At 42.4% G+C, this 27,906-nt stretch overlaps 1 protein-coding gene across 1 annotated transcript; it reads left to right on the top strand.

The window, feature by feature from the left end:
* The first annotated feature begins 803 nt into the window (after window positions 1-803).
* Window positions 804-25,147, top strand: LOC138663784 (zinc finger protein 345-like). Its single transcript, XM_069750120.1, has 7 exons — window positions 804-857; window positions 9,269-9,417; window positions 9,547-9,726; window positions 9,808-9,931; window positions 10,015-10,112; window positions 11,481-11,571; window positions 22,733-25,147. The coding sequence occupies exons 2-7, from the start codon at window positions 9,340-9,342 to the stop codon at window positions 24,226-24,228; spliced, it is 2,067 nt and encodes a 688-aa protein (XP_069606221.1). The 5' UTR covers window positions 804-857; window positions 9,269-9,339; the 3' UTR covers window positions 24,229-25,147.
* Window positions 25,148-27,906: the final 2,759 nt, after the last annotated feature.

Raw genomic sequence — 27,906 nt, 5'->3', positions numbered from 1 at the left:
GGATCCTGCGGCTTTATATCATAACCTATCATAACTACAAACAGCGTGCACCAATGGATTAGTGCTGCAAAGAGTGTCCAAAGGTATCGGCTGAACTGACCGCTTAGTGATGAAAGGGTATGTGCACACGTCAGGATTGCATCAGGATTTTGTCACGATTTTTCATCAGTATTTGTAGCCAAAACCAGGAGTGGAACAATTAGAGGAAAAGTATAATAGAAACATATGCACCACTTCTGCATTTATCACTCCTGGTTTTGGCTACAAATACTGATGAAAAATCCTGACAAAATCCTGATGCAATCCTGACGCGTGCACATACCCTAAAGGTTGGAGAGTAACGGGGGATTAGTCTCAGGAGATGCACAGTGTGTATGCACGGGGGATGGAAGGGTGTAACGCGGGCCTGTAGGTTGGTGTCGGTCAGCGGAGAGGGAGTCAACCTTCTCTTGCACATACTGTGTACCCGCCAAAAGCCCCGTTCCCGCACGCTCAGTCTCTTTTATATCACCCCCACCCCCAGCCGTCAGTGCAAAGGCCTACTCAGGTCAGAAAGTGCTTCCCCTGGCAACAATGGTGACAGCCCCGACAGTTCCAGCCCTGACACGCAAGAGAGACCACTATTCTGATCCATCTTCCTACATTGCTATGTATTGGCCCTGATTATTGTACAGTGCTGCGGTATATGATGGCATCATAGAAATATAATTATTATTATCACAACCAGCACAGCAGAGTCCTGCATACACTGAGGCCCCTGATCATGTGACCACTGACTCCTCCCCTCCTGTGACCTCATCACAGGTCCTGTGCACACAGAGCAGCCATATATGTGGTGTGCGGCTCTGCAGGTGGAGGTAGGTGCTGGAGATTCCCCATTACTGGGCAACATTAACCCCCTCAGTGCTGCGCTGACATTCCAGGAGACAGAACGTGTTCCCGTCTGTATTGGATTACATTGGGTCACTTCCCTCCTGACGGCGCTTGCTTCTCTGTTACTGTACAGTCTCCATTATGGCCGTCGCTTGCTCCATGTTGTCACTGCCAGGATACATTAAGCCCTTCACGGCACTAACCCCCTTGGTGCTGGTGTCATTGTTTCGAATCTCGTTGCCGTGTAACTTTTTGATGGAGGTTTCATTTTCTCTAGAGCCAGAACTTCTGTCATCTCCCATAGGCAGAGAATAGATTGAAGCGGATATATATATATATACTGTTTATTTACATATATTGTTACGGTCATGGCTTCTTCAGGTGATAGTTATAATTGTGGCTGTTTATAATGAATGATTCCTGCAAATCCCCCTCATGGTTGCTCCCGGGACCCTCCCAGTGTCATCGCTTTATGTATTTCTGCTGGTCTCCTCCATATTTCTGGACCCTGTGACCTGAGCGGCTCCTGTAGTCATAGTCTCCGTCAGGGCCGGACTGGGACTAAAATTCAGCCCTGGCATTTGAAGTCACACAGGCCCACTTGTCACGTGGTGACTGTATAATATCTTTGTACACTTGTAGGTTACAAGAAGTGAGGGGAGTGTAACACGACTATATAACATATAATTACAGCTGTATCCAGCATTACAGCTCAGCCCCCATAGAATGTAATGCAGCCAGCCCCCATAGAATGTAATGCAGCACAGCCCCCATAGAATGTAATGCAGCACAGCCCCCCTAGAATGTAATACAGCACAGCCCCCCTAGAATGTAATGCAGCACAGCCCCATAGAATGTAATGCAGCACAGCCCCCATAGAATGTAATACAGCACAGGCCCATAGAATGTAATGCAGCCAGCCCCCATAAAATGTAATACAGCACAGACCCCATAGAATGTACTACAGCTCAGCCCCCATAGAATGTAATGCAGCCAGTCCCCATAGAATGTAATACAGCACAGCCCCCATAGAATGTAATACAGCTCAGCCCCCATAGAATGTAATGCAGCCAGCCCCCATAGAATGTAATGCAGCCCAGCCCCATAGAATGTAATGCAGCCCAGCCCCATAGAATGTAATGTGAAGACACAAAAGAGAATAGTAAAACCAAAAACACTCAGTTTGAAAAAATGTTGCAGTAATCCGCAAGTGCTAGTAAAAGATGTAAAAAACAGGGTATTTGGTTGATACGTTTTTTGCAAAAAATGTATACTAAGCTGCTCTACCAATCTTCACGGTATACCCTTATCAGAGCAGTCCTAACTAATGTATGCAATCCCTATCTGATGTATTTAAAAACCTGATCATCTGTATATAACCTGTGTGAACAGGGTTCAGAGAGGAAAAATCCATGTGTGCATACAGGGTAGAACAGCTTTTGTGCAGATAGCCCAAGAGGAGTGGTGGAACTCCCCAGTCTTGTAGACACAAGAGAACAATTATGGAAACAGGAACACATGGGCTACTTGCACAGTGAACAAGTCTGTATGATCATGTTCACACACCACCAAGAAACCTGAAGACACAAAAGAGAATAGTAAAACCAAAAACACTCAGTTTGAAAAAATGTTGCAGTAATCCGCAAGTGCTAGTAAAAGATGTAAAAAACAGGGTATTTGGTTGATACGTTTTTTGCAAAAAATGTATGCTAAGCTGCTCTACCAATCTTCACGGTATACCCTTATCAGAGCAGTCCTAACTAATGTATGCAATCCCTATCTGATGTATTTAAAAACCTGATCATCTGTATATAACCTGTGTGAACAGGGTTCAGAGAGGAAAAATCCATGTGTGCATACAGGGTAGAACAGCTTTTGTGCAGATAGCCCAAGAGGAGTGGTGGAACTCCCCAGTCTTGTAGACACAAGAGAACAATTATGGAAACAGGAACACATGGGCTACTTGCACAGTGAACAAGTCTGTATGATCATGTTCACACACCACCAAGAAACCTGAAGACACAAAAGAGAATAGTAAAACCAAAAACACTCAGTTTGAAAAAATGTTGCAGTAATCCGCAAGTGCTAGTAAAAGATGTAAAAAACAGGGTATTTGGTTGATACGTTTTTTGCAAAAAATGTATACTAAGCTGCTCTACCAATCTTCACGGTATACCCTTATCAGAGCAGTCCTAACTAATGTATGCAATCCCTATCTGATGTATTTAAAAACCTGATCATCTGTATATAACCTGTGTGAACAGGGTTCAGAGAGGAAAAATCCATGTGTGCATACAGGGTAGAACAGCTTTTGTGCAGATAGCCCAAGAGGAGTGGTGGAACTCCCCAGTCTTGTAGACACAAGAGAACAATTATGGAAACAGGAACACATGGGCTACTTGCACAGTGAACAAGTCTGTATGATCATGTTCACACACCACCAAGAAACCTGAAGACACAAAAGAGAATAGTAAAACCAAAAACACTCAGTTTGAAAAAATGTTGCAGTAATCTGCAAGTGCTAGTAAAAGATGTAAAAAACAGGGTATTTGGTTGATACGTTTTTTGCAAAAAATGTATACTAAGCTGCTCTACCAATCTTCACGGTATACCCTTATCAGAGCAGTCCTAACTAATGTATGCAATCCCTATCTGATGTATTTAAAAACCTGATCATCTGTATATAACCTGTGTGAACAGGGTTCAGAGAGGAAAAATCCATGTGTGCATACAGGGTAGAACAGCTTTTGTGTAGATAGCCCAAGAGGAGTGGTGGAACTCCCCAGTCTTGTAGACACAAGAGAACAATTATGGAAACAGGAACACATGGGCTACTTGCACAGTGAACAAGTCTGTATGATCATGTTCACACACCACCAAGAAACCTGAAGACACAAAAGAGAATAGTAAAACCAAAAACACTCAGTTTGAAAAAATGTTGCAGTAATCTGCAAGTGCTAGTAAAAGATGTAAAAAACAGGGTATTTGGTTGATACGTTTTTTGCAAAAAATGTATACTAAGCTGCTCTACCAATCTTCACGGTATACCCTTATCAGAGCAGTCCTAACTAATGTATGCAATCCCTATCTGATGTATTTAAAAACCTGATCATCTGTATATAACCTGTGTGAACAGGGTTCAGAGAGGAAAAATCCATGTGTGCATACAGGGTAGAACAGCTTTTGTGCAGATAGCCCAAGAGGAGTGGTGGAACTCCCCAGTCTTGTAGACCCAAGAGAACAATTATGGAAACAGGAACACATGGGCTACTTGCACAGTGAACAAGTCTGTATGATCATGTTCACACACCACCAAGAAACCTGAAGACACAAAAGAGAATAGTAAAACCAAAAACACTCAGTTTGAAAAAATGTTGCAGTTATCCGCAAGTGCTAGTAAAAGATGTAAAAAACAGGGTATTTGGTTGATACGTTTTTTGCAAAAAATGTATACTAAGCTACTCTACCAGCTTTTTCAAACTGAGTGTTTTTGGTTTTACTATTCTCTTTTGTGTCTTCAGGTTTCTTGGTGGTGTGTGAACATGATCATACAGACTTGTTCACTGTGCAAGTAGCCCATGTGTTCCTGTTTCCATAATTGTTCTCTTGTGTCTACAAGACTGGGGAGTTCCACCACTCCTCTTGGGCTATCTGCACAAAAGCTGTTCTACCCTGTATGCACACATGGATTTTTCCTCTCTGAACCCTGTTCACACAGGTTATATACAGATGATCAGGTTTTTAAATACATCAGATAGGGATTGCATACATTAGTTAGGACTGCTCTGATAAGGGTATACCGTGAAGATTGGTAGAGCAGCTTAGTATACATTTTTTGCAAAAAACGTATCAACCAAATACCCTGTTTTTTACATCTTTTACTAGCACTTGCGGATTACTGCAACATTTTTTCAAACTGAGTGTTTTTGGTTTTACTATTCTCTTTTGTGTCTTCAGGTTTCTTGGTGGTGTGTGAACATGATCATACAGGCTTGTTCACTGTGCAAGTAGCCCATGTGTTCCTGTTTCCATAGAATGTAATGCAGCCCAGCCCCATAGAATGTAATGCAGCCCAGCCCCATAGAATGTAATGCAGCCCAGCCCCCATAGAATGTAATACAGCACAGCCCCCATAGAATGTAATGCAGCCAGTCCCCATAGAATGTAATGCAGCCAGCCCCCCTAGAATGTAATACAGCACAGCCCCCCTAGAATGTAATGCAGCACAGCCCCATAGAATGTAATGCAGCCCAGCCCCCATAGAATGTAATACAGCACAGGCCCATAGAATGTAATGCAGCCAGCCCCCATAAAATGTAATACAGCACAGCCCCCATAGAATGTACTACAGCTCAGCCCCCATAGAATGTAATGCAGCCAGTCCCCATAGAATGTAATACAGCACAGCCCCCATAGAATGTAATACAGCTCAGCCCCCATAGAATGTAATGCAGCCAGCCCCCATAGAATGTAATGCAGCCCAGCCCCATAGAATGTAATGCAGCCCAGCCCCATAGAATGTAATGCAGCCCAGCCCCATAGAATGTAATGCAGCCCAGCCCCATAGAATGTAATGCAGCCCAGCCCCCATAGAATGTAATACAGCACAGCCCCCATAGAATGTAATGCAGCCAGTCCCCATAGAATGTAATGCAGCCAGCCCCCATAGAATGTAATGCAGCCCAGCCCCATAGAATGTAATGCAGCCCAGCCCCATAGAATGTAATGCAGCCCAGCCCCATAGAATGTAATGCAGCCCAGCCCCCATAGAATGTAATACAGCACAGCCCCCATAGAATGTAATGCAGCCCAGCCCCATAGAATGTAATGCAGCCCAGCCCCATAGAATGTAATGCTGCACAGCCCCCATAGAATGTAATGCAGCCCAGCCCCCATAGAATGTAATGCAGCCCAGCCCCCATAGAATGTAATGCAGCCCAGCCCCCATAGAATGTAATGCAGCCCAGCCCCCATAGAATGTAATGCAGCCAGTCCCTATAGAATGTAATGCAGCACAGCCCCATAGAATGTAATGCAGCCCAGCCCCCATAGAATGTAATGCAGCACAGACCCCATAGAATGTAATGCAGCCCAGCCCCCATAGAATGTAATGCAGCACAGACCCCATAGAATGTAATGCAGCACAGCCCCATAGAATGTAATACAGCACAGCCCCCATAGAATGTAATGCAGCCAGTCCCCATAGAATGTAATGCAGCCAGCCCCCATAGAATGTAATGCAGCCCAGCCCCATAGAATGTAATGCAGCCCAGCCCCATAGAATGTAATGCAGCCCAGCCCCCATAGAATGTAATACAGCACAGCCCCCATAGAATGTAATGCAGCACAGCCCCCATAGAATGTAATGCAGCCCAGCCCCATAGAATGTAATGCTGCACAGCCCCCATAGAATGTAATGCAGCCCAGCCCCCATAGAATGTAATGCAGCCCAGCCCCCATAGAATGTAATGCAGCCCAGCCCCCATAGAATGTAATGCAGCCCAGCCCCCATAGAATGTAATGCAGCCCAGCCCCCATAGAATGTAATGCAGCCAGTCCCCATAGAATGTAATGCAGCACAGCCCCATAGAATGTAATGCAGCCCAGCCCCCATAGAATGTAATGCAGCACAGACCCCATAGAATGTAATGCAGCACAGCCCCATAGAATGTAATGCAGCACAGCCCCATAGAATGTAATGCAGCCAGCCCCCATAGAATGTAATACAGCCAGCCCCCATAGAATGTAATACATCACAGGCCCCATAGAATGTAATGCAGCACAGCCCCATAGAATGTAATGCAGCCCAGCCCCCATAGAATGTAATACAGCACAGGCCCATAGAATGTAATGCAGCCAGCCCCCATAGAATGTAATACAGCACAGGCCCCATAGAATGTAATGCAGCCAGCCCCCATAGAATGTAATGCAGCCAGCCCCCATAGAATGTAATGCAGCCAGCCCCGATAGAATGTAATGCAGCCCAGCCCCATAGAATGTAATGCAGCCCAGCCCCATAGAATGTAATGCAGCCCAGCCCCATAGAATGTAATGCAGCCCAGCCCCATAGAATGTAATGCAGCCCAGCCCCCATAGAATGTAATACAGCACAGCCCTCATAGAATGTAATGCAGCCCAGTCCCATAGAATGTAATGCAGCCCAGCCCCATAGAATGTAATGCAGCCCAGCCCCATAGAATGTAATGCTGCACAGCCCCCATAGAATGTAATGCAGCACAGCCCCCATAGAATGTAATGGAGCCCAGCCCCCATAGAATGTAATGCAGCACAGACCCCATAGAATGTAATGCAGCCAGTCCCTATAGAATGTAATGCAGCACAGCCCCATAGAATGTAATGCAGCACAGCCCCATAGAATGTAATGCAGCACAGCCCCATAGAATGTAATGCAGCCAGCCCCCATAGAATGTAATACAGCACAGGCCCCATAGAATGTAATACAGCCAGCCCCCATAGAATGTAATGCAGCACAGCCCCATAGAATGTAATGCAGCACAGCCCCATAGAATGTAATGCAGCACAGCCCCATAGAATGTAATGCAGCCAGCCCCCATAGAATGTAATACAGCACAGGCCCCATAGAATGTAATACAGCCAGCCCCCATAGAATGTAATACATCACAGGCCCCATAGAATGTAATGCAGCCAGTCCCCATAGAATGTAAATTAATGCAGCCAGCCCCCATAGAATGTAATGCAGCCAGTCCCCATAGAATGTAAAGCAGCCCAGCCCCATAGAATGTAATGCAGCCAGCCCCCATAGAATGTAATGCAGCACAGACCCCATAGAATGTAATGCAGCACAGCCCCATAGAATGTAATGCAGCACAGCCCCATAGAATGTAATGCAGCCAGCCCCCATAGAATGTAATACAGCACAGGCCCCATAGAATGTAATGCAGCCAGTCCCCATAGAATGTAAATTAATGCAGCCAGCCCCCATAGAATGTAATGCAGCCAATCCCTATAGAATGTAAAGCAGCCCAGCCCCATAGAATGTAATGCAGCCAGCCCACATAGAATGTAATGCAGCACAGACCCCATAGAATGTAATGCAGCACAGCCCCATAGAATGTAATGCAGCACAGCCCCATAGAATGTAATGCAGCCAGCCCCCATAGAATGTAATACAGCACAGGCCCCATAGAATGTAATACAGCACAGGCCCCATAGAATGTAATACAGCACAGGCCCCATAGAATGTAATACAGCACAGGCCCCATAGAATGTAATACAGCACAGGCCCCATAGAATGTAATGCAGCCCAGCCCACATAGAATGTAATACAGCACAGGCCCCATAGAATGTAATACAGCACAGGCCCCATAGAATGTAATACAGCACAGGCCCCATAGAATGTAATACAGCACAGGCCCCATAGAATGTAATACAGCACAGGCCCCATAGAATGTAATGCAGCACAGCCCACATAGAATGTAATGCAGCACAGACCCCATAGAATGTAATGCAGCACAGACCCCATAGAATGTAATACAGCACAGGCCCCATAGAATGCAATGCAGCCCAGCCCCATAGAATGCAATGCAGCCCAGCCCCATAGAATGTAATGCAGCACAGCCCACATAGAATGTAATGCAGTCAGTTCCCATAGGATGTAATGCAGTACAGCCTCCATAGGATGTAATGCAGCACAGCCACTATACAATATAATGCAGCCCAGCCCCATAGAATGTAATGCAGCCCCCCCCCCCAATAGCCCCACAATCCAGATATCACTCATTGATATATAATAATAATAAAAAAACAAACACTCTACTCACCTTTCCTCTTGCCCCGCGCTGCTCCAGGCTCCGGTCTCAGCAGCTGCAGTCTGCCCGCCCGGTCACACAGCAGGTGCGCGATGATATGACGTCATCGTGCACCCGCAGTGTCAGCGGCAGGCAGAGCGGGGAATGATGGGAGAGGGAGCGACAGCAGACGCTCTCTCCCCATCATTGCATTCAACTGTACCGGCGTCTATGATGCCAGTATAGATGAATGCGGGTCGGGAGTGTGCCGACAGCGGCACACTTGAGCGGCCCACTACTGCCACCGGCCCTTCTGGCATTTGCCAGAACTGCCCGATGGCCAGTCTGGCCCTGGTCTCCGTGTAGACGGCAGATTTTGGGAAACTAACATAAAGTACATGGTGTTCAGGCCGCGCTCCATCTTTATGGCCTGTATCCCACTTTCAGTGTCTCCACCATCCTCGACTTCCGGTATCGGTGATATGATATTAAATGTTCCTGTCCAAAGAGAGAATACAAAATCTACACATTATATTTCCTCATATGTTTACCCCTATTTTGTCCAGTAATTGTATTATTGCGCAGAATTCTTTATGATGTTACATTGTCATCATTTCCCCATTCAGATTCCTACAATATTGGATTTTCTCAGTGGAGATTTTCTACAAAAGAGAATTTTCCTGATTGTCTGTTTAGGATGGATCGAGACAGGGACAAGATGGTGGAGAGGATATTACACCTCACCCTAGAGATCCTCTTCCGGCTTACTGGAGAGGTGAGAGATTCTGATGACCTCACATTACATCATTCTTATCTATGGGAATAACAGATGGACAGAACTGGAGAGGTGAGGACTCTGGAAATGTCTGTAGTGAGATTTATTAATGTGTCTGTCCATAACCAGGATTACACAGTAGTGAAGAAGATCTCTAGTGAGTTCGACCAGGCCCCTTTGTCTGACGGATGGGGAAGACCCCTGAGCCCAATCACAAGGCCTCCACCTCACCCCCTGATACAAGAGGACATCAATGACCGGAAGATCCTAGAACTCGCCTACAAGATGATTGTGCTGCTGACTGGAGAGGTGACACTGCTGGGAATGCTGGGACATTATACAGTAATGCTATGAAGGGATCGGGGATGACTGTATCATTGTATGTGTCAGGTTGCTATAAGGTGTCAGGATGTCACTGTCTATTTCTCCATGGAGGAGTGGGAGTATTTAGAACAACACAAAGATCTGTACAATGACATCATGATGGAGGTTCCCCAGCCCCTCACATCACCAGGTAATAGACAGAAATAAATACACACAGTCTATAATTATCTGTATGTAAAGAATGAATTCAGTTCCTATATGTGTTTCCTCCAGTTCTATCCAGTAAGATGACAACACCGGAGAGATGTCCCCGTCCTCTTCTTCCACAGGACTGTAAACAAGAAGATCCCATTGTTCCTCAGGATCATCAGGTAGATGTATTGAAGGTGTCATGAGATCTCCCCTATGATGTGTAGATGGCTGTGAAGGTCTTGTGCTCAGTCTTGTTTTATCCACCAGTATTATACACTGAATGGCGGTTCTTTCATAATTAGAGTTTCCCTACATGGTAATTACACCAATGACACCAAAGTGCAGGATTGAATGAACTGATCATTTTTTCAGTATGAATTCACATTAGAATGAAAAACAAGTGTGATCTGAGCATTTTTGAATGATGCACAATTATCGGTGCTAGGGTCAGCAGCAGTATTTCAGAAGCTGACAAATTTGTGAGATTTATACGTATAACGTGTCAGGAGTATACAGAGAATGTTGCGATTGAGAATAAACTTCTATGTGGATATTAAAAACTCATCAAAAAGAAATCAAGAACGTTCTTAGAAACACGTGGTGCACAACTAATTCAAATGGCAGCTGAATCCATAATAGAATAGGAAATTCGAGTGAACTGATCATTCTGGTAAAGATGGAGTAATGGTGCGGGGAATGTTTCCTGCTCACATTCTGTGTTTCTGTGTTCTGATACTCATGTTTGGGTGTTTCGAAACTAGAGCTTACCCAAAGCATTGTGGACAACCAAGTTCATAATTTCATGGCCGCTGTTTATCCTGTGGTATAAGGACAATACCTCATGCCACAAGGTTTTGTAAAAAAAAGTATCCTGTCTACATTTGCCAACATTTCAACACCAAGTGTAATCAACAAAAACAAAGTGCTGAGATTCTGATGGCCACGAAAGTTTAGTGCTCTACAAGATGGTTGTCTGTAATAACATGGCGACTCAGTAAATGTTTTATACTTGGTGAAGATGTCAAGATTAGTGATGAGCGAATATACTCGTTACTCAAGATTTCCCGAGCGTGCTCGGGTGTCCTTGGAAATTTAGTTTTTAATGCCGTAGCTGAATGATTTACATCTGCTAGCCAGTATAAGGACATATGGGGATTCCCTAGCAACCAGGCAACCCCCACATGTACTTATTTACAGATGTAAATCATTCAGCTGCGGCGATGAAAACTAAATCTCCGAGCACTTAAAAATACTCGTAGGACACCCGAGCATGCTCGGGAAATCTCGAGTAACGAGTATATTCGCTCATCACTAGTCAAGATAAAACTGATCATAGATATTAGATGTTGCCTATATCTTCTCCAATTTTCTGGTTATGGAGCCTGCTTGTTAGAATTAGGAGCCAACAGGTAGTTTTATACAGTCCATCACCTGTATGATAACTACTGTTGTCATGTCATTTGTGGTCGTCTTGGTAATTTGTAATCTTTTCTGTTCTTTCACACAACTTTTCCATCTGTCAGTGACTTTTACAATATTTGTTTCAGGGTGAAGATCTGACCGATATTAATACTATTGAGACATGTATGATGGGTTCTGAGCGGTGTAAAGAGGAGATTCCTACATATGATTACCCAGGTGAGTAACCACTAAATGCAGAGAAGTCACAGACTTTATTCATCCAGATGCTTATTCAGTTACGGTATGTGATTAATTTTTCGGGTGAATTTTCAGACATGTTTTATTTGTTGATATTTACTGAATTGTTTTTTTTACAAAATGTCATTATGCAAAATTGAAATGATGCTTTTGAGAATAAATAGAGAGAGTTAAGGGGGGTATCTGGGACTTTACAAAAAAGAAAAAATGTTTCTAAGCACTTACAGGAAGGTAGTTGGAACTTACCTGCCTGTTGTGCACAACGCCGTTCTTCCCCAGCACAGAGCGGTCAGAGACGCACCTGCTGTGGATTCAGCTGCTGACGTCACGTCTACAGAGCGGAGGCTTCTTGTCCGGTTTTCCATGTAGACGGGTCGAGACTTCTGAGGTCATTCTACTTGAGAGCCGGATCTCCGCTGCCTAACTGGACGATCTGGCTGTTGGTCAGAATAACCTCGGAAGTCCCAGCCCGTCGCGTATACAGAGGCAGGTGAATTCCTGGCAGGAGCGTTTGTGCTGGGAAAGGACGGTGCCGTGACAGCTCTCCAGCGACCACACAAGGACTTTCCAACGATAACGGCCAGGTCGTATCGCTGGTCGTGATCGTTGGAAAGTTGCTGAGTGTGACGGTACCTTAAGGATGCAGGTCTGTCATCCTCACCATAAGTATTGTTGAGGGATGGTGGACTTCCTGTATGAGATTCATTTTGTGTTGTGGAAATTAGGCTTGCACAAGGCTGATGTCCTGCCCACTGTAGCCATAGTCACAGAGGGTTGAGGGTGTTGTTGAATTGATAAAATGTCCACAGCATTTAAAGGTATAGTAGCCACATTGTTTAAAGTATTTAGGACCACACCAGGTCTTTCTGCTGAACGTGGTGATATGTCCCCCATGACGAGCCCGTGGACTATTTTGATGGGGAAGCAGGACGAGTCTCACCTGGGATCTGCATATCCACTGCTGCACTTCCCTTTCTCCTGAGGTGACCAAGCTTGATCCCTCGGTAGATATATACGGGAAGTTGTGGGGAGGAGAGCATGAGGAGACTCCTGGTGTAGGGCGTTTTGGGCACAGCTAGATGTTTCATCCAGCATAGAAGTGGGGGTCCCCAAGGACTGTGTGTAGCCCTGATATTGCTGGCCCAGAGTTATATGATTAAGTTAATCAATCCTCTGCTCACACCACATCCCAGTTTGCTCCATGTCCTTCTCATTGTGTGATCCAGCACCCTCATTAAGCATGTCAGAGGTGGCACAGCAGGCAGCGCTGTTGCAGCGGTCATCTTGTAATGGCACCATGTCCTCCAGGCTTTGCTCAGCGGAGACTTCAGAGACCTCCCTGCCACATGCAGGATCTCACTGAGGACCCTCCTCCTGATTACCTGGTGGTCGGAAGACTTGTCACCAGGCTTTGGTCCAAAAGCTGCACCCTGCGTGAGAGCACCTCCTGACTCCCTCTGTTCCAGGGGGGATGGAGGAGACGGTGCCTGGTCCTGTCTCTGTGCCCTGGTGAGGCAAGGCTCAATATCACCCGGGGGTGTGAAGAATGGGTGAAGGACCTGATCCTTGTCTTTTTAGGCCCTGATTTGCCCATGCTGAGGTACTGGAACCGATTGCTAAGTGGATGGCGGTCAGGAGCAGCAGAAAGCACGTCTTCACTCGGTCATGTCCAACCACGCCCCCCTTTTGAGCTAATTCATGACAAAATCATGGTTGAAACTGTTCCTCTACCGGTTGTAGAGGTTGATACTTCTGGGGCCATTTCTGATCATTTCAATACTATCTGGCAAGAATCTAGCAATATATAAAAGAAAGCAGCTGACAGAAGCAAGTCCAAGAGATTCTCCTTTAACATGGATATTACATGGGCAGCACGGTGGCACAGTGGTTGGCGCAGTGGTTAGCACAGCATCATTGCAGAGCTGGAGTTCTGGGTTCAAACCCCACCAAGGACAACATCTGCAAGGAGTTTGTATGTTCTCTCCGTGTTTGCGTGGGTTTCCTCCGGGCATTCCGGTTTCCTCCCACACTCCAAAGACATACTGATAGGGAATTTAGATTGTGAGCCCCACAGTGATGATAATGTGTGCAAACTGTAAAGCGCTGTGGAATATGTTAGCGCTATATAAGAAAAAATAAAGATTATTATTATTACATCATAGTGGAGGGGATTTCATGAAATCCCGTCTCCACTATGCTTTAAAAGACGCAGGCAGCAGATCCACATAAACAAACATGCGGCGCATCTTTCCATGTCTGCTTATAATGCGGCAACGCTCCATCGCTGCACCGTAAATTTCCCATAGACTATCATTAGATGCAGTAAAACTGCATCTAATGATTAGTCACATGCGTAGTAACTGCACAAACGCAGCTTACTACGCATGTCTACTAATTTAAATAATCTCATTCCTGTCACACCACCGGAAGTCCGCATCCACTGCAGTTCTCACGATAACTTAGCTTACCGCGAGAACGGCCGTGCACGTGACCGGGGGTTTATCTCAGGTCGCCCTAGGCTGGTTCTCACAGTCAGCTGACCGTGAGTGCTAGAGTGTAGGTGATCGCTGGAGAGTTATCTCTGGTGGTCATCTACAAGCTCTGCTCTGTCTGGATGTCAGGCATCCAGATGTAGCAGAGCTGGACTCATCAAGGGACACTCGTTATTAAATGGACTGCGTCGGAACAGGGAGTATACTGTTGGTTTATTTTTTTATTTTTTTATTTTCAGAAGATTGCTTGGATTACCAGTACAATAAAGATGGCAAAACTGTCTGGTGTTTTATTTCATTAAAATACTATATTCTGCATGTGTGTGTTTTATTAACCCTTTACCAACTATAGGATTAGTAATGGTAGGTGTCTTATTGACGCCTCTCAATTACTAAGCAGGCTTAATGTCACCTTACAAAGGTGACTAACCCCTTATTAGCCCATATGCCACCGCTACAGGGCAGTGGGAAGAGAGAGGCTTAGCGCTGGAATTGGCGCATCTTACATATGCACCATTTCTGGGGCGGCTGGGAGCTGATATTTGTAGCCGGGGAAAGCAATATCCATGGTCCCTTCCTAGGTTATGAATATCAGCCCACAGCTGTCTGCGTAGCCTTTCTGGCTATTAATTTTAGGGGGACCCACGTCGGTTTTTTGGGGGGGAGGTCCCCCTATTTTAGTAGCCAGTAAAGGCTAAATGTACAGCTCCGGGCTGAGATTCATAGCCTGGAAGCTCCATGGGTATTAACCACTTCCCAGGCTATAAACATCATTCTCTAGTCTCTGGCTTTCCCTCTCTGGAGCAGAAAATTGAGCGGGAGCCCACGCCATTTTTTTTTCCAAAAATTTTTTTTTTTAAATTAAACATTGCGTTTAAGGCCGGGGTCACACTTGCGAGAAATTCGCACGAGTCTCGCACCTCAATACCCGGCACTCGGGAGCAGAGCATGCGGCTGCATAGAAATACATGCAGCTGCATACTCTGCTCCCGAATGACTGCGGCTGTGCCGGGTATTAAGATGCGAGACTCGTCCGAGTTTCTCGCATGTGTGATCCTGGCATAAGTCTATATCTATCATTTTATTACTATGTTTATTACTAAACATCGGGCTTGGTATTATCTATAGATCTATCTATCGTATGTATCTGACACTGCGCGCTACTGAAGAGGATTGGTTACTCACCACTCTCTGCGATGAACGGTCCCAGTGAGTATTCTGGCAGCTGTGCTCTGCTTGTGAGCAGCACATAATGTCCCCGCCATGCGCTGCTTACAAGCATTAAGTAGCTGCTGGCACCAGAGCAGGACACTGCGAGGGAGCGCCGTGTAGGTGAGTGTAATGTTTTGTTGTATTTTTTTTTAAATCTTTCCTGATGGGGCCATGCATACCAGGAACGGGATGGGGCCAATTATTAAAAAAAAAAAAAAAGGATGGGACCATGTATACCAGGAACGGGATTGGGCCAAGTATAAAAGAAAAAAGGATGGGGACAATTATACCAGAATAAGGATGGGACCAATCGAACCAGGACCGTGATGGGGCCAATCATACCAGGACTGGGATGAGTATGTGCATACCAGGACCGGGATGGTGCCAGTCATACCAGGATAAGGATGGGGCCATGCACACTAGGATAGGGATGTGGGGGCCATGCATAGCAGGATAGGAATGAGGGAGCCATGCATACCAGGATAGGAATGAGGAACCATTTGTATCAGAATGGGGATGAGGGGACCATATATACCAGGATAGGGGATATTACAGTACAGAATTGACCATTTTTTTGCTTCAATTTTTTTTTTCCAAATTTCCTCTTCTAAAACTTAGGTGCATCTTATAGTCTGAAAAATACGGTAACTTTTTCAATAAAATGGAGAAATGTCTAACTATCAATTTTTGATATCTGTTATATGTTCTGTTGTGAAGACAATATTACTTTAACTGAAATCAAACAAAGTCCAGCTCACCATGGTCGACATCCTTGGAGACTCGGAACAGGGAACCGCTGTGTCAGGGCATGGAAGAATCAAGGAAATGATGAGGAATCCAGCTCAACGAGATAGTGAAAAAAATAAAATGCAATATCAACGTGTTTCTGGTGACCAAGCACCCTTAGGCTGGTTTCACATTTGCATTTTTTTTTTTTTGCGTTTTTGCGGTAAAAAACGCAAAAAAAGCATGCGTTTTTTTCCCCTGTACTTAACATTAAAAATGCATGCGTTCTTTTGCATGCGTTTTGACGCGTTTTTGCAACGCATGCGTTTTTTTTCTCTGCATGCTTTGTGTTGCAGAAATGCAACATGTAGTAATTTTATACCATATCAGGAACACAGATGGTAAGCTGTGATCCAAGAAGTGCCACTAAGATATATTAAAAACAAAATACTTTTATTTGTAAATCTTAAAATGCAAGTACACATATACAAACACAAAAAGGTGCCTCAAAAACCAATATTGCGGTCAGCTAAAATAGAACACTAAAGCAATGGAGCCAGATATGTATATAAGGAGTGTGGCAATTAGAACATATGTCAAATCCTGCCCATACTACCCTGAAATGCAGTCACCAAATAATATAATGACATATCAGAAACATCAATAGTTAAATAAAGGGCATATACATCAATCTTAACATCTTACTCCGAATATTGCTGAAGACTAGGCTGCAACTACCGCCGCATAACTGATGCTTGCAGTCTATGCTTACAAACTAAAGCGTAATAAGCGGTGCGCCCCGTCCCCCACACATATTACCTGCTCCGTGCCTTCTCTGACCGTACTGAGCCCAGTGGCGTGCTGTGTCCGCAAACCCCGACGCACGTTTCGCGTGATGCTTCTTCCTGGGGGTGTGTCTAAGGCGATGAGTCTCGGAGGTTATATGTGGCGAGTGTCCAATCAAAGCTATGAGGGGCGGATACTATGTCTGCCCTGTTATTCTAATCCATGTCAACTGTTCTAAAATCCTAATTAACCTCTAAGGCACAAAACATGAGGGAGCAGTGGTCACAAACAACACGGGATATCATGCTTTCTAGAGCTCTGCGATAGAGCAACATTTTGTATGTCGAGGTTTGCTGCATCACACACAAACGAGGCGGAACCTTTCAAACGTCATTTAGACACCGCCCCGCAGTCAGACAGAGCCGCTACCATAGCAACCTATGCGTTCCACAAGATACACAGAATGTCGGGCAGATTCAAAATGAACACATACACCGTAGCAGTGCCACAGAAGGCAAACAAGAACATCATTCACCCCACTGATTAACAGCTAAAACATCTGGATTTCACTCTGACACATAAATGCAGGAGCAGTAACAAGGATCTCATGCATAACACAGGACAGGGGTTGGACACTTGGTACGTCATGCTAACCCCGCCTCTCAACTGAACAACGCCGCTACCATAGCGACCAGAATTGCACGTACCAAATGCCTAGCTCCCTCAAAGGAAACATACAGTCCACACTGATGCCGCCACTCAGATAAGACATACAAGCCGCACCAATGCCGCAACGGGTAAGTATGCACAACAGCCACACACTCATTAAAATCTAGAACTGCATGCCTAAAAACCGATACTCTATAATGCGTAACATGAAGAAAGAAACGGTAATCATAGAGTTACGGCACATGACATTCCATATAGTTACATAACATAATAACAACATCTGTGTCCAAATCCAATATAGCAGCCAGGACAAATACGCAAACTCTCATACATCATATGTGCATTAGCCAAACAATTCAGCCACAATCATAAAAACATGCATTCATTCCAATACATATCTAAGACGAGTGGACCCGAAATAAGAGTGTTAAACCATTGTGGTGCCACCGTAAAAAATGTAAGCATCACCCAAATTGGGATAAAACCTACTACGGTTAATGTAACATGATGCCACATAGAGAAAAATCAGGAGTGGAGTGTGAATAACAGTGACCTGAATGGAGAAAGAAAACGTGAGAAAATCTGAAGTGAATAATAATACAACCCAATAAATAAAAACCATATGAAAAGGCTTTTTATTTATTATTTTATTTATTTATATATCTCCGTATAAAACGGCTCTAATTTGCGTGAATTGAATAAAAAGAGGTGATGGATTGTTTCACTGAGATGAGATCCAGGACGCAATTCACCCCCCCTGCAGGTAGGGGAAGAACTACGCCACCATCAAACATCATCAAATCACACCAATGTGTCAAAATAGAATATTGTATTAATTAAAAAAGTAATATTAAACACTAAATTACAAGAGTGAAACTTAACCAAAGACCCAAAATAAATAAAAATAACTTAAATAATTTGAATAAAAGCTGTAAGTGAACAATTAAACACCAATGGCATTCATCAGACGTACCCACTTATATCTGGGACCCCCCCCCCCCACACATACAAAATCACTATCAGTCACATACAATAAGATGGCCTCTACATACATAACATAATACTAAGAAAGACACATTTAGGCCATAATCTTTAAAAAAAACATGCATCATACACTCTCCACACAATGATGGTTACCCATCTTATAAACATCCAACAGTTAAGTCCCTGTTACCTGACCTGCCCCATTATTTGTTGTCGTCCCCCATAATTAAATTAATGTTTTCAAATGACAAGGAAACAATTCCCCATAGGTATATAAAGGAGGTACAAAATACAATAAATGTTCTCAGCAAAGGCACATCCTACAGTCAATCCACCATAGAATTACATAACACAGTCACTGGGTTACTAAAGAGCCTAATCGTAAGAGTCATAATACTTTAAATTTATATCTCCCCACGTAGTGAGGTTCCTTGGCCAAACATTATCCATTTATTGATGTCCTTCAAATAGTGGCTAAATGCCCATCGAAATAAATAAGTCCTTTAATTGAGTATATAAAAAAGGTATCTGACTCCTTCATATGATTATTCACAATTATAGCTCCCCTCCTAGTGAGGTCTCTTATCCAGATATTGTCCATTCAACAAAATCTTGATCCCGTGGCTGAATGTCCATCAATAAGAATAAGTTCTTTGATTGGATATATGGAGACATTATCTAACTAGTTCATATATTCAAGAAAATCTTGATCACAATTAGTCTGGGTAAAAAATATAGTATTTCCACTTGTAATAGGATTTCTTGCCCAGTTTCTTTCTTCATGTTACGCATTATAGAGTATCGGTTTTTAGGCATGCAGTTCTAGATTTCCAGAGGTTAATTAGGATTTTAGAACAGTTGACATGGATTAGAATAACAGGGCAGACATAGTATCCGCCCCTCATAGCTTTGATTGGACACTCGCCACATATAACCTCCGAGACTCATCGCCTTAGACACACCCCCAGGAAGAAGCATCACGCGAAACGCACGTCGGGGTTTGCGGACACAGCATGCCACTGGGCTCAGTACGTTCAGAGAAGGCACGGAGCAGGTAATATGTGTGGGGGACGGGGCGCACCGCTTATTACGCTTTAGTTTGTAAGCATAGACTGCAAGCATCAGTTATGCGGCGGTAGTTGCAGCCTAGTCTTCAGCAATATTCGGAGTAAGATGTTAAGATTGATGTATATGCCCTTTATTTAACTATTGATGTTTCTGATATGTCATTATATTATTTGGTGACTGCATTTCAGGGTAGTATGGGCAGGATTTGACATATGTTCTAATTGCCACACTCCTTATATACATATCTGGCTCCATTGCTTTAGTGTTCTATTTTAGCTGACCGCAATATTGGTTTTTGAGGCACCTTTTTGTGTTTGTATATGTGTACTTGCATTTTAAGATTTACAAATAAAAGTATTTTGTTTTTAATATATCTTAGTGGCACTTCTTGGATCACAGCTTACAATCTGTGTTCCTGATATGGTATAATAGTTTATATGAGGTGTGGCCCACCCCCTGTGGGGTTATGGGTTTGGGCGTTGTGCTCATAACATGTAGTAATTTTAGCGGCGTTTTTTTGCGGCAAAAAAACTTATTGATGTCTATTTAAACGCATGCGTTTTTAAGCACATGCGTTTTTATAGAAAAACACAAGAATACACACTTATAAGCCACACCCCAACCCTAACCCTAACACAAACTCTAACCCTAACCCTAAAACCCAAACTCTAACCCAAACTCTAACCCAAACTCTAACCCAAACTCTAACCCAAACTGTAACACAAACTCTAACCCAAACTGTAACACAAACTGTAACACAGACCCTAACACTAACCCAAGGGATCCTAACCCTATGAGAAACCTTAACCCTAGGGATCCTAACCCTAACACAAACCCTAACCCTAGGGATCCTAACCCTAACACAAACTCTAACCCTAAAACACAACCTCTAACCCTAACCCAAACTCTAACCCAAACTCTAACCCAAACTCTAACCCAAACTCTAACCCTAGGGATCCTAACACTAACCCTAACCCTAGGGATCCTAACCCTAACACAAACCATAACCCCAACCCTAGGGATCCTAACCCTAGGGATCCTAACCCTAACCCTAATACAAACTCTAACCCTAAAACACAAACTCTAGCACAAACTCTAGCACAAACTCTAGCACAAACTCTGGCACAAACTCTAGCACAAACTCTAGCACAAACTCTAACCCTAAGTGATCCTAACCCTAAGGGTTAGGGTTAGGATCCCTATGGTTAGGATCCCTAGAGTTGGGGTTAGGGTTAGGATCCCTAGGGTTGGGGATAGGGTTAGGATCCCTAGGGTTGGGGATAGGGTTAGGATCCCTAGGGTTGGGGATAGGGTTAGAGTTAGGGTTAGGATCCCTAGAGTTGGGGTTAGGGTTAGAATCCCTAGGGTTAGGATCCCTAGGGTTAGAGTTAGGGTTAGGATCCCTAGGTTTGGGGTTAGGGTTAGGATCCCTAGGGTTGGGGATAGGGTTAGGATCCCTAGGGTTTAGGGATAGGGTTAGCGTTTGGGTTAGGGTTAGGGTTTGTGTTAGGGTTAGGATCCCTAAGGTTACTAGGGATCCTAACCCTAACCATAGGTATTTATGTTTATAGTGGGTTTTCTAGTTGATTTTGATGATTGGCAGCTGTCACACACTTCTCATCATGCGTTTCAAAAACGCAAACGCAGGAAAAAGCGCGTTTAAACGCGTCAAAACGCCGTATTTTGCGTTAAAACATGCAAAAACGCATGCGCCTAAAAAAATGCAGCGTTTAAACGCGTTTTTGCACCAAATACGTTTGCGTTTAAAACGCTGCGTTTTAAAACGCAAGTGTGAAACCAGCCTAAGTCATGATCACTAAGTGTTTTTTCACTATCTCGTTGAGCTGGATTCATCATTTCCTTAATATTACTTTAACCCCTTCGCCCCAGCACATTGTCTGTGTTTTTTGTTTGTTTTTATCCCCCTTTTTCAAAAGCCATACATTTTTTTTTATTTCCTTCAATATAGCCATATGAGGGCTTGTTTTTAGGGGACGAGTTGTACTTTTGAATGGCACCATTGATTTTACCACATAGTGTACTGGAAGAAGGGGGAAAAAAGTGCAATTCCATAATTTTTGGGGGCCTTTTACATACTATGTTCACTATATGGTAAAAGTGACTTGGTAATATGATTCCCCAGGTCAGTATGAGTATGCTTGACTATGCTTTTGTCATCATTTTACAAAGTTTGTATCGTTTCCATTTTTCGGGATTTGAGGCTGGGTGATGGCTTATTCTGTTCGCCCTGAGATGATGATTTATTATTACCATTTTGGGGTAGATACAATGTTTTGATTGCCTCCTATTGCATTTTATTGCAGTGTTGCGGTGGCCAAAAAATAATTCTGGATTTTTTATATATTTTTTTCTCATTATGCTGTTTACTGATCAGATTAATTTTCTTTGTATTTTGCTAGGACATTTCTGAAAGCATGTATTTTTTTAATTTATTTTCATTTGGACAAGAGGGGTTGATTTTGAAATTGAGGATTTTTTTTAGTTCTACTTTTTATTTTCTCACTTTTTACTTTATTTAATATTTCCCTTAGGAGACTTCAAGCTGCGGTTGTCGGATCACTTGTGCTATGTATAGCAGTGTTTCAGTATTGAACTGTATAGCAAAAATCATGATCTCTTATGAACGCCGGCCGCCACCGCCTGTCATTATGATACTCACAGGAGTATTGTAATGACAGCACAGAGATATTCTGTAGACCCTTGGCTGGGCTATCATGACAATCCATCAGAACCCTGCGATCATGTCAATGGGAGCGTGGAATGACCACCTCGCAAATCTGTGTTAAATCCCACGGTCAGACATTGACAACCAGATTTAATACATGAACAGTTGTTAAAGGATATGTAAGGAAAGGTGCGTTCTCAGCTCCGGAGTCTAAATCAAAGTCAGGGAAAAGACAAATGAGGTAAATATATGTCATGTGATATGTCAGAAAAGGGTTAAGAGATTTCTAAATCATTGCATTCTTGTTTTCTTTACATTTTACACAGCATCCCAATGTTTTTGAAATTGTGGTTGTTCAAAGTCTTTTGTTGCAACCAATTGCTTACTCAGTTCAAAATCTAATTTTACTGCAAATCATACAGACATTTTAATAAGTAAATGTTATAAAATGTATATTAGAATTGATATGCCTAAAAGGCACTGTTATTAAATACTATCAATGGTTTATTTTTGGCAGATGACACCAGGAGCTCAAAAGAACATATGATATTTTCAGATGTTAAAGCAGATGACCGTAGTATCACACCAGATACATATGAAGAGTACAACATTATCCAAGATATACCTCCAGCCTTTCACACCATAGATGTATCATCTGATCCCTTTCAACAGGCTCTTTCTACTGATTCATCACAGACTTTTAAACAAAACAAAAATAACCAATGGGATGGTAAACATCACGCAAGAAGGAAGAAATGTTCATGTTCAGAATTTGGAAAACATTTTTCAGACAAAACAAATCTTGCTATACATAAAAGAACCCACACAGGGGAGAAGCCATTTTCATGTTCAGAATGTGGCAAATGTTTTAATAAGCAAGCATATCTTGTTGAACATCAGAGAAATCACACAGGGCAAAAGCCATTTTCATGTTCAGAATGTGGGAAATGTTTTACTAGTAAATCATTTCTTGTTGCACATCACAGAATTCACACAGGGGAGAAACCATATACATGTTCAGAATGTGGGAAATGTTTTTTATTTAAATCATATCTTGTTAGACATGAAATAACTCACACAGGGGAGAAGCCATTTTCATGTTCAGAATGTGGCAAATGTTTTAATAAGAAAACCTCTCTTGATACACATCTGAGAATTCACACAGGGGAAAAGCCATTTTCTTGTTCAGAATGTGGTAAATTTTTTAGAGACAGAACAACTTTTGTTAGACATCAAAGAACTCACACAGGAGAAAAGCCATTTTCATGTTCAGAATGTGGTAAATGTTTTAGAGACAGAACTGCGTTTGTTACACATCAGAGAATTCACACAGGGGAGAAGCCATTTTCATGTTTAGAATGTGGGAAATGTTTTACAGACAAAACAAGTTATGTTAGACATCAGGTGATTCACACAGGAGAAAAGCCATTTTCATGTTTAGAATGTGGGAAATGTTTTAATAAGAAAACATATCTTGTTGAACATCAGAGAATTCACACAGGGCAAAAGCCATTTTCATGTTCAGAATGTGGAAAATGTTTTAATAAGCAAGCATATCTTGTTGAACATCAGAGAATTCACACAGGGCAAAAGCCATTTTCATGTTCAGAATGTGGGAAATGTTTTATTCAGAAATCACATCTTGTTGAACATCAGAGAATTCACACGGGGCAAAAGCCTTTTTTTTGTTTAGAATGTGGGAAATGTTTTGGTAAGAAAACTAATCTTGTTTCACATCAGAGAATTCACACAGGGGAGAAGCCATATTCATGTTCAGAATGTGGGAAATGTTTTGCGGATAAATCAACTTTTATTAGACATCAAAGAATTCACACAGGTGAGAAATTATTTGCGTGTCTAGAATGTGGGAAATGTTGTTCTCAGAAATATGATCTTGCTAAACATCAGAAAACTCACACAAAGGAGAAGCAATTATTATTATGTTCAGTGTGTGGGCAATGTTTTTCACAGAAAAGAAATTTTGTAACACATCTGAGAATTCACACAGGGTAAAATGCATTTTCATTTTCCCAATGTGGGAAATATCTTGCATATAAATCAAATCTTCTGAGACATCAGATTATTCACATGGGAGAAAAACATTCATGTTTAGAATGTGGGAAATGTTTTAACCAAAAATCAATTTTTGTTGTACATCAGAGCATTCACATAAGCTCACATAAGGAAATAGCCATTTGTTTCCTTTTTTGTTTTATCTTTATTACTGTTGATAAATTGTGCAAGGTACAAACATCAGTTACAGTGAAAGTAAAGTCATATCAGACGAGGAATCAAACAACTTAAAACGGTAATTCATGATTCAGAAATATGGGAGATTGTCAATAAACATTTGTAATCAAATAGAATAAATAACTCGCCAATACACTAAATTGGCTGCTTAATTGAGACACTTGTGTTGTTTTTCGCTGCAATTTCCTTGAATATGTCTGTTCCTCAGAATTATTGTTAATGGGGTTTTCAGATTCAGGAAGCCCATTTCTAAGCTGCAGTTTGTTTCAAATAAAATAAAATAAAAAATGGTAATTTTACTCACAGTCCCTTGGTCCAGAGCGGTTTTCCTGCCACTGCTCTTTTTCTGTAATGTGTCTTCCAAGCAAAATTTCAAAAATAGGTGGTATTAGATTGTTAGTCTCAGAAATGGAAATCCTAGTGCATGCTGCTCTTCCCAATCACAGGGCGAACAGGTCAGCTAAGATAATTTAGGTGCAGTAAGGGCTTAGTCTCACATCTATATTAGCACTTGTACCTGCAATAGTGAAAGGGCTGTTTACATGTCCATGATTTTTTATGGAACAAGCAGTTTTGCTCGGAATCGTGGACACATGTCTGATATTGTTTTGAATGTTGGATCAAAATCGGCAATGCAAGTCTATGGGTCTGTAAAAAAATAAATCGGTCAGCACTCTGATGCTATTCGACTGTTGTCTGATTTTCATTGACTGTTAGATATGAGAAGGTAGAAAAACTTTTTTCACATACAAGAAAAACTAAATAAACTTGGACAAAAGTCTAATAAAACTGTGATCGAAAACACTCATGAAACTGGATCAGTTTTACTCCTACCTGAAAAAACCTGACATGTGAATGAGCCCTTAGCCAGTTGGATGTTATAGTAAATTCTATATTCGGAAGAGGGATAGAATAGTTTGGCACCGAGAGCGCCTCAAATAATAATCTTTATTTTGAATATTAATCTTTATTTTTATATAGCACTAACATATTGTGCAGCGCGTTACAGTTTGCACACATTATCATCGCTGTCCCCGATGGGGCTCACAATCTAAATTCTCTATCAGTATGTCTTTGGAGTGTGGGAGGAAACCGGAGTAGCCGTAGGAACCCACGCAAACATGAGGATCAACTTGTGGTGGAACAGGTTGATAAATTACTGCGGGGGCTGGTGAAGATCCAAGTGTCATGGTCAACATGGGAATCAATGACAGAATAAGTGATAGAGGATCCTTAAAATTAATTTAAAGATTTAGGCTCCAGGCTGAAGGGAAGGCCCTGCAAAATAGTATTGCCTTGAAAACTGCCTGTGCTATATACAACATAAGGCCTCTTTTCCACTTACGAGAAACACATCCGTGTCTCGCATGTGAAAACCAAGCTGTTGCGCCGGCACTCCAGAGCGGAGCGTGCGGCCGCATAGCAACACATGGAGCTGCACGCTCCGCTCCCAAGTGCCGGCACCAGAGCTTGGTTTTCACATGCGAGACACAGACGTGTTTCTCGAAAGTGGAAAAGAGGCTTTAGAGAGACAGTGGGATCTTTAGGGAGCTAAATGAGTGGCTTAAGTCTTGGTGCCGAGCAAAAGGATTTGGGTTCCTTGAGCAGTGAGTTGACTTTTCATTGGGTACAATCTGCTTTCTGCAGATAAATTGCTACTGAATGTAAGAGGGTGAAAGTTATTTTATGTAAAGTCCCCGCAAAAGACAAGGAGGCACTCCCTCCACCTGGAGAAAGAAAGGTTCAGTCTCCGAGGAGACACACTTTTACCTTGAGAACTATTAATCTGTAGAACAGCTGATCTCAGGACTTGGAAACAGGAATAACCATGGAGTTAAAAAAAGGTTTAAATGCTTTATTAGCAGAAAATATCAGAAGTTTATGTAAATGTGTAAAGTTTGTCTGCATATTTGGTTCACTATAAACAATTTAGGGTAGGATGGGGAATTAGCTCTTCTAAGACAGACTGGATCATGCATTATGGTGGTTCTTTAGCTTTTCTCATCCTTCAGTTGAACTTCACTGAAATATTTTTGACATCCTCTGGCACTTGGTATCTCTGGTGTCTCCTGTTCTTAATATGCAGTGACATCATGACTTTGCAATCTTGTCAGCGCAGGAGATGCTAAAGATGCTGGGAGACAGAAGAGGCCAAAATGGTTAACGGAAGACTGTGATCAAAGAAGTTGGGTGGAGCTTGGCTTTGAGTTTGATTTTTTTTAAAATGTATTTTATGTATGTTTATTATGCTCTGGAGTCTGGATTGATCTTAGTAATGTACATTCGATTTTAGAGAAGAGAGATTCTTTTGAAATTCAAATTTGCCAGCTTCGCCAAACTTTTCAAAATTCTAAACCTCAAATTCTTCTGAAAATATGTTTAAACACTCTGAGGTCACTAAGAACTCTAAAATCTTTCAAGCGCTTTTAATGCCCAAACCGAAATAGTATATTGACCTAGAAATGAAAATGCTGCACACAAAAATCCCATTTACCTACATATATAGTGGTATTCTGCTGGTAAATAGCACTTAAATATTGTGTGGCATCCTTAATTGACCAGCTGCAGGGAGAAAATTAAGTTTTATTCTCCCTACAGCCTCTGCTTCTAGTCATCCCAGCATTGCAAGGTGCTGTTACAGTTATCGCTCACTATGCAGTGTGTGTGCTGTAATGGCACTCCTTCACTTTGATTGACAACCTGCTCTGTAGCATGCAGAGCTGGCTGTCAAATTGCAGAAGAATAATCATTCACTGTCTAGTAAATGGTGGCTATTCGCTGCCCTTTGCACCTGCCTGATGACTGGAAGCAGTGGCTGCAGGGAGAATAAGAGAATAGAGCATCCGCTGCTCTATTAAGCTAGCCAGACAAAATGTAAATGCCAAAACCTAAAGAGATGAACTAGAATATAAGTTATGCATGAATTGTTTAGGCGCACATTCACACTGACCACTAAACAGTGAAAACCTAAGATAAAAACAAAATGAGCAAATACCCTGCAGTAAGTAAATAATTAGCAATAGTGCATAAAAAATAACATAGGGTACTTAGTTAACATAATTTTGATAAAAAAACAAACAAAAGCCATTCCACCACGTCAAGGTGACCCTATTCCTAACCGCCAGTTTTAAAACCTCCAAAATGTGAATTAGAGCTGAGCAGGACAAAGTCCCCAATCAATGGACACCCAGCCATGGGAAGCTATATAAATGTAAAAAGTGCAAAAACCTGAAACAAAAACCTAATGAGATGAGGGTCGCTACGACGTGGAGTAATAGCTTTTATGGTTTTTTTTTAATCAAAATTATGCTACATACCATATGTTATTTTCATGCACTATTGCTATTTATTTACTGCAGGGTATTTGCTTATTTTGCTTTTATTTTAGGTTGATAGCATTTTTTGTGGCAACAGGTTCTTTTTAGCATATATTGTGGGTAA

This window comes from Ranitomeya imitator, chromosome 2, assembly GCF_032444005.1.
Source record: "Ranitomeya imitator isolate aRanImi1 chromosome 2, aRanImi1.pri, whole genome shotgun sequence".
Lineage (NCBI taxonomy): Eukaryota > Metazoa > Chordata > Amphibia > Anura > Dendrobatidae > Ranitomeya > Ranitomeya imitator.
Note: the sequence above shows the minus strand (reverse complement) of the source record. Positions and strands in the feature narration are given on the sequence as shown.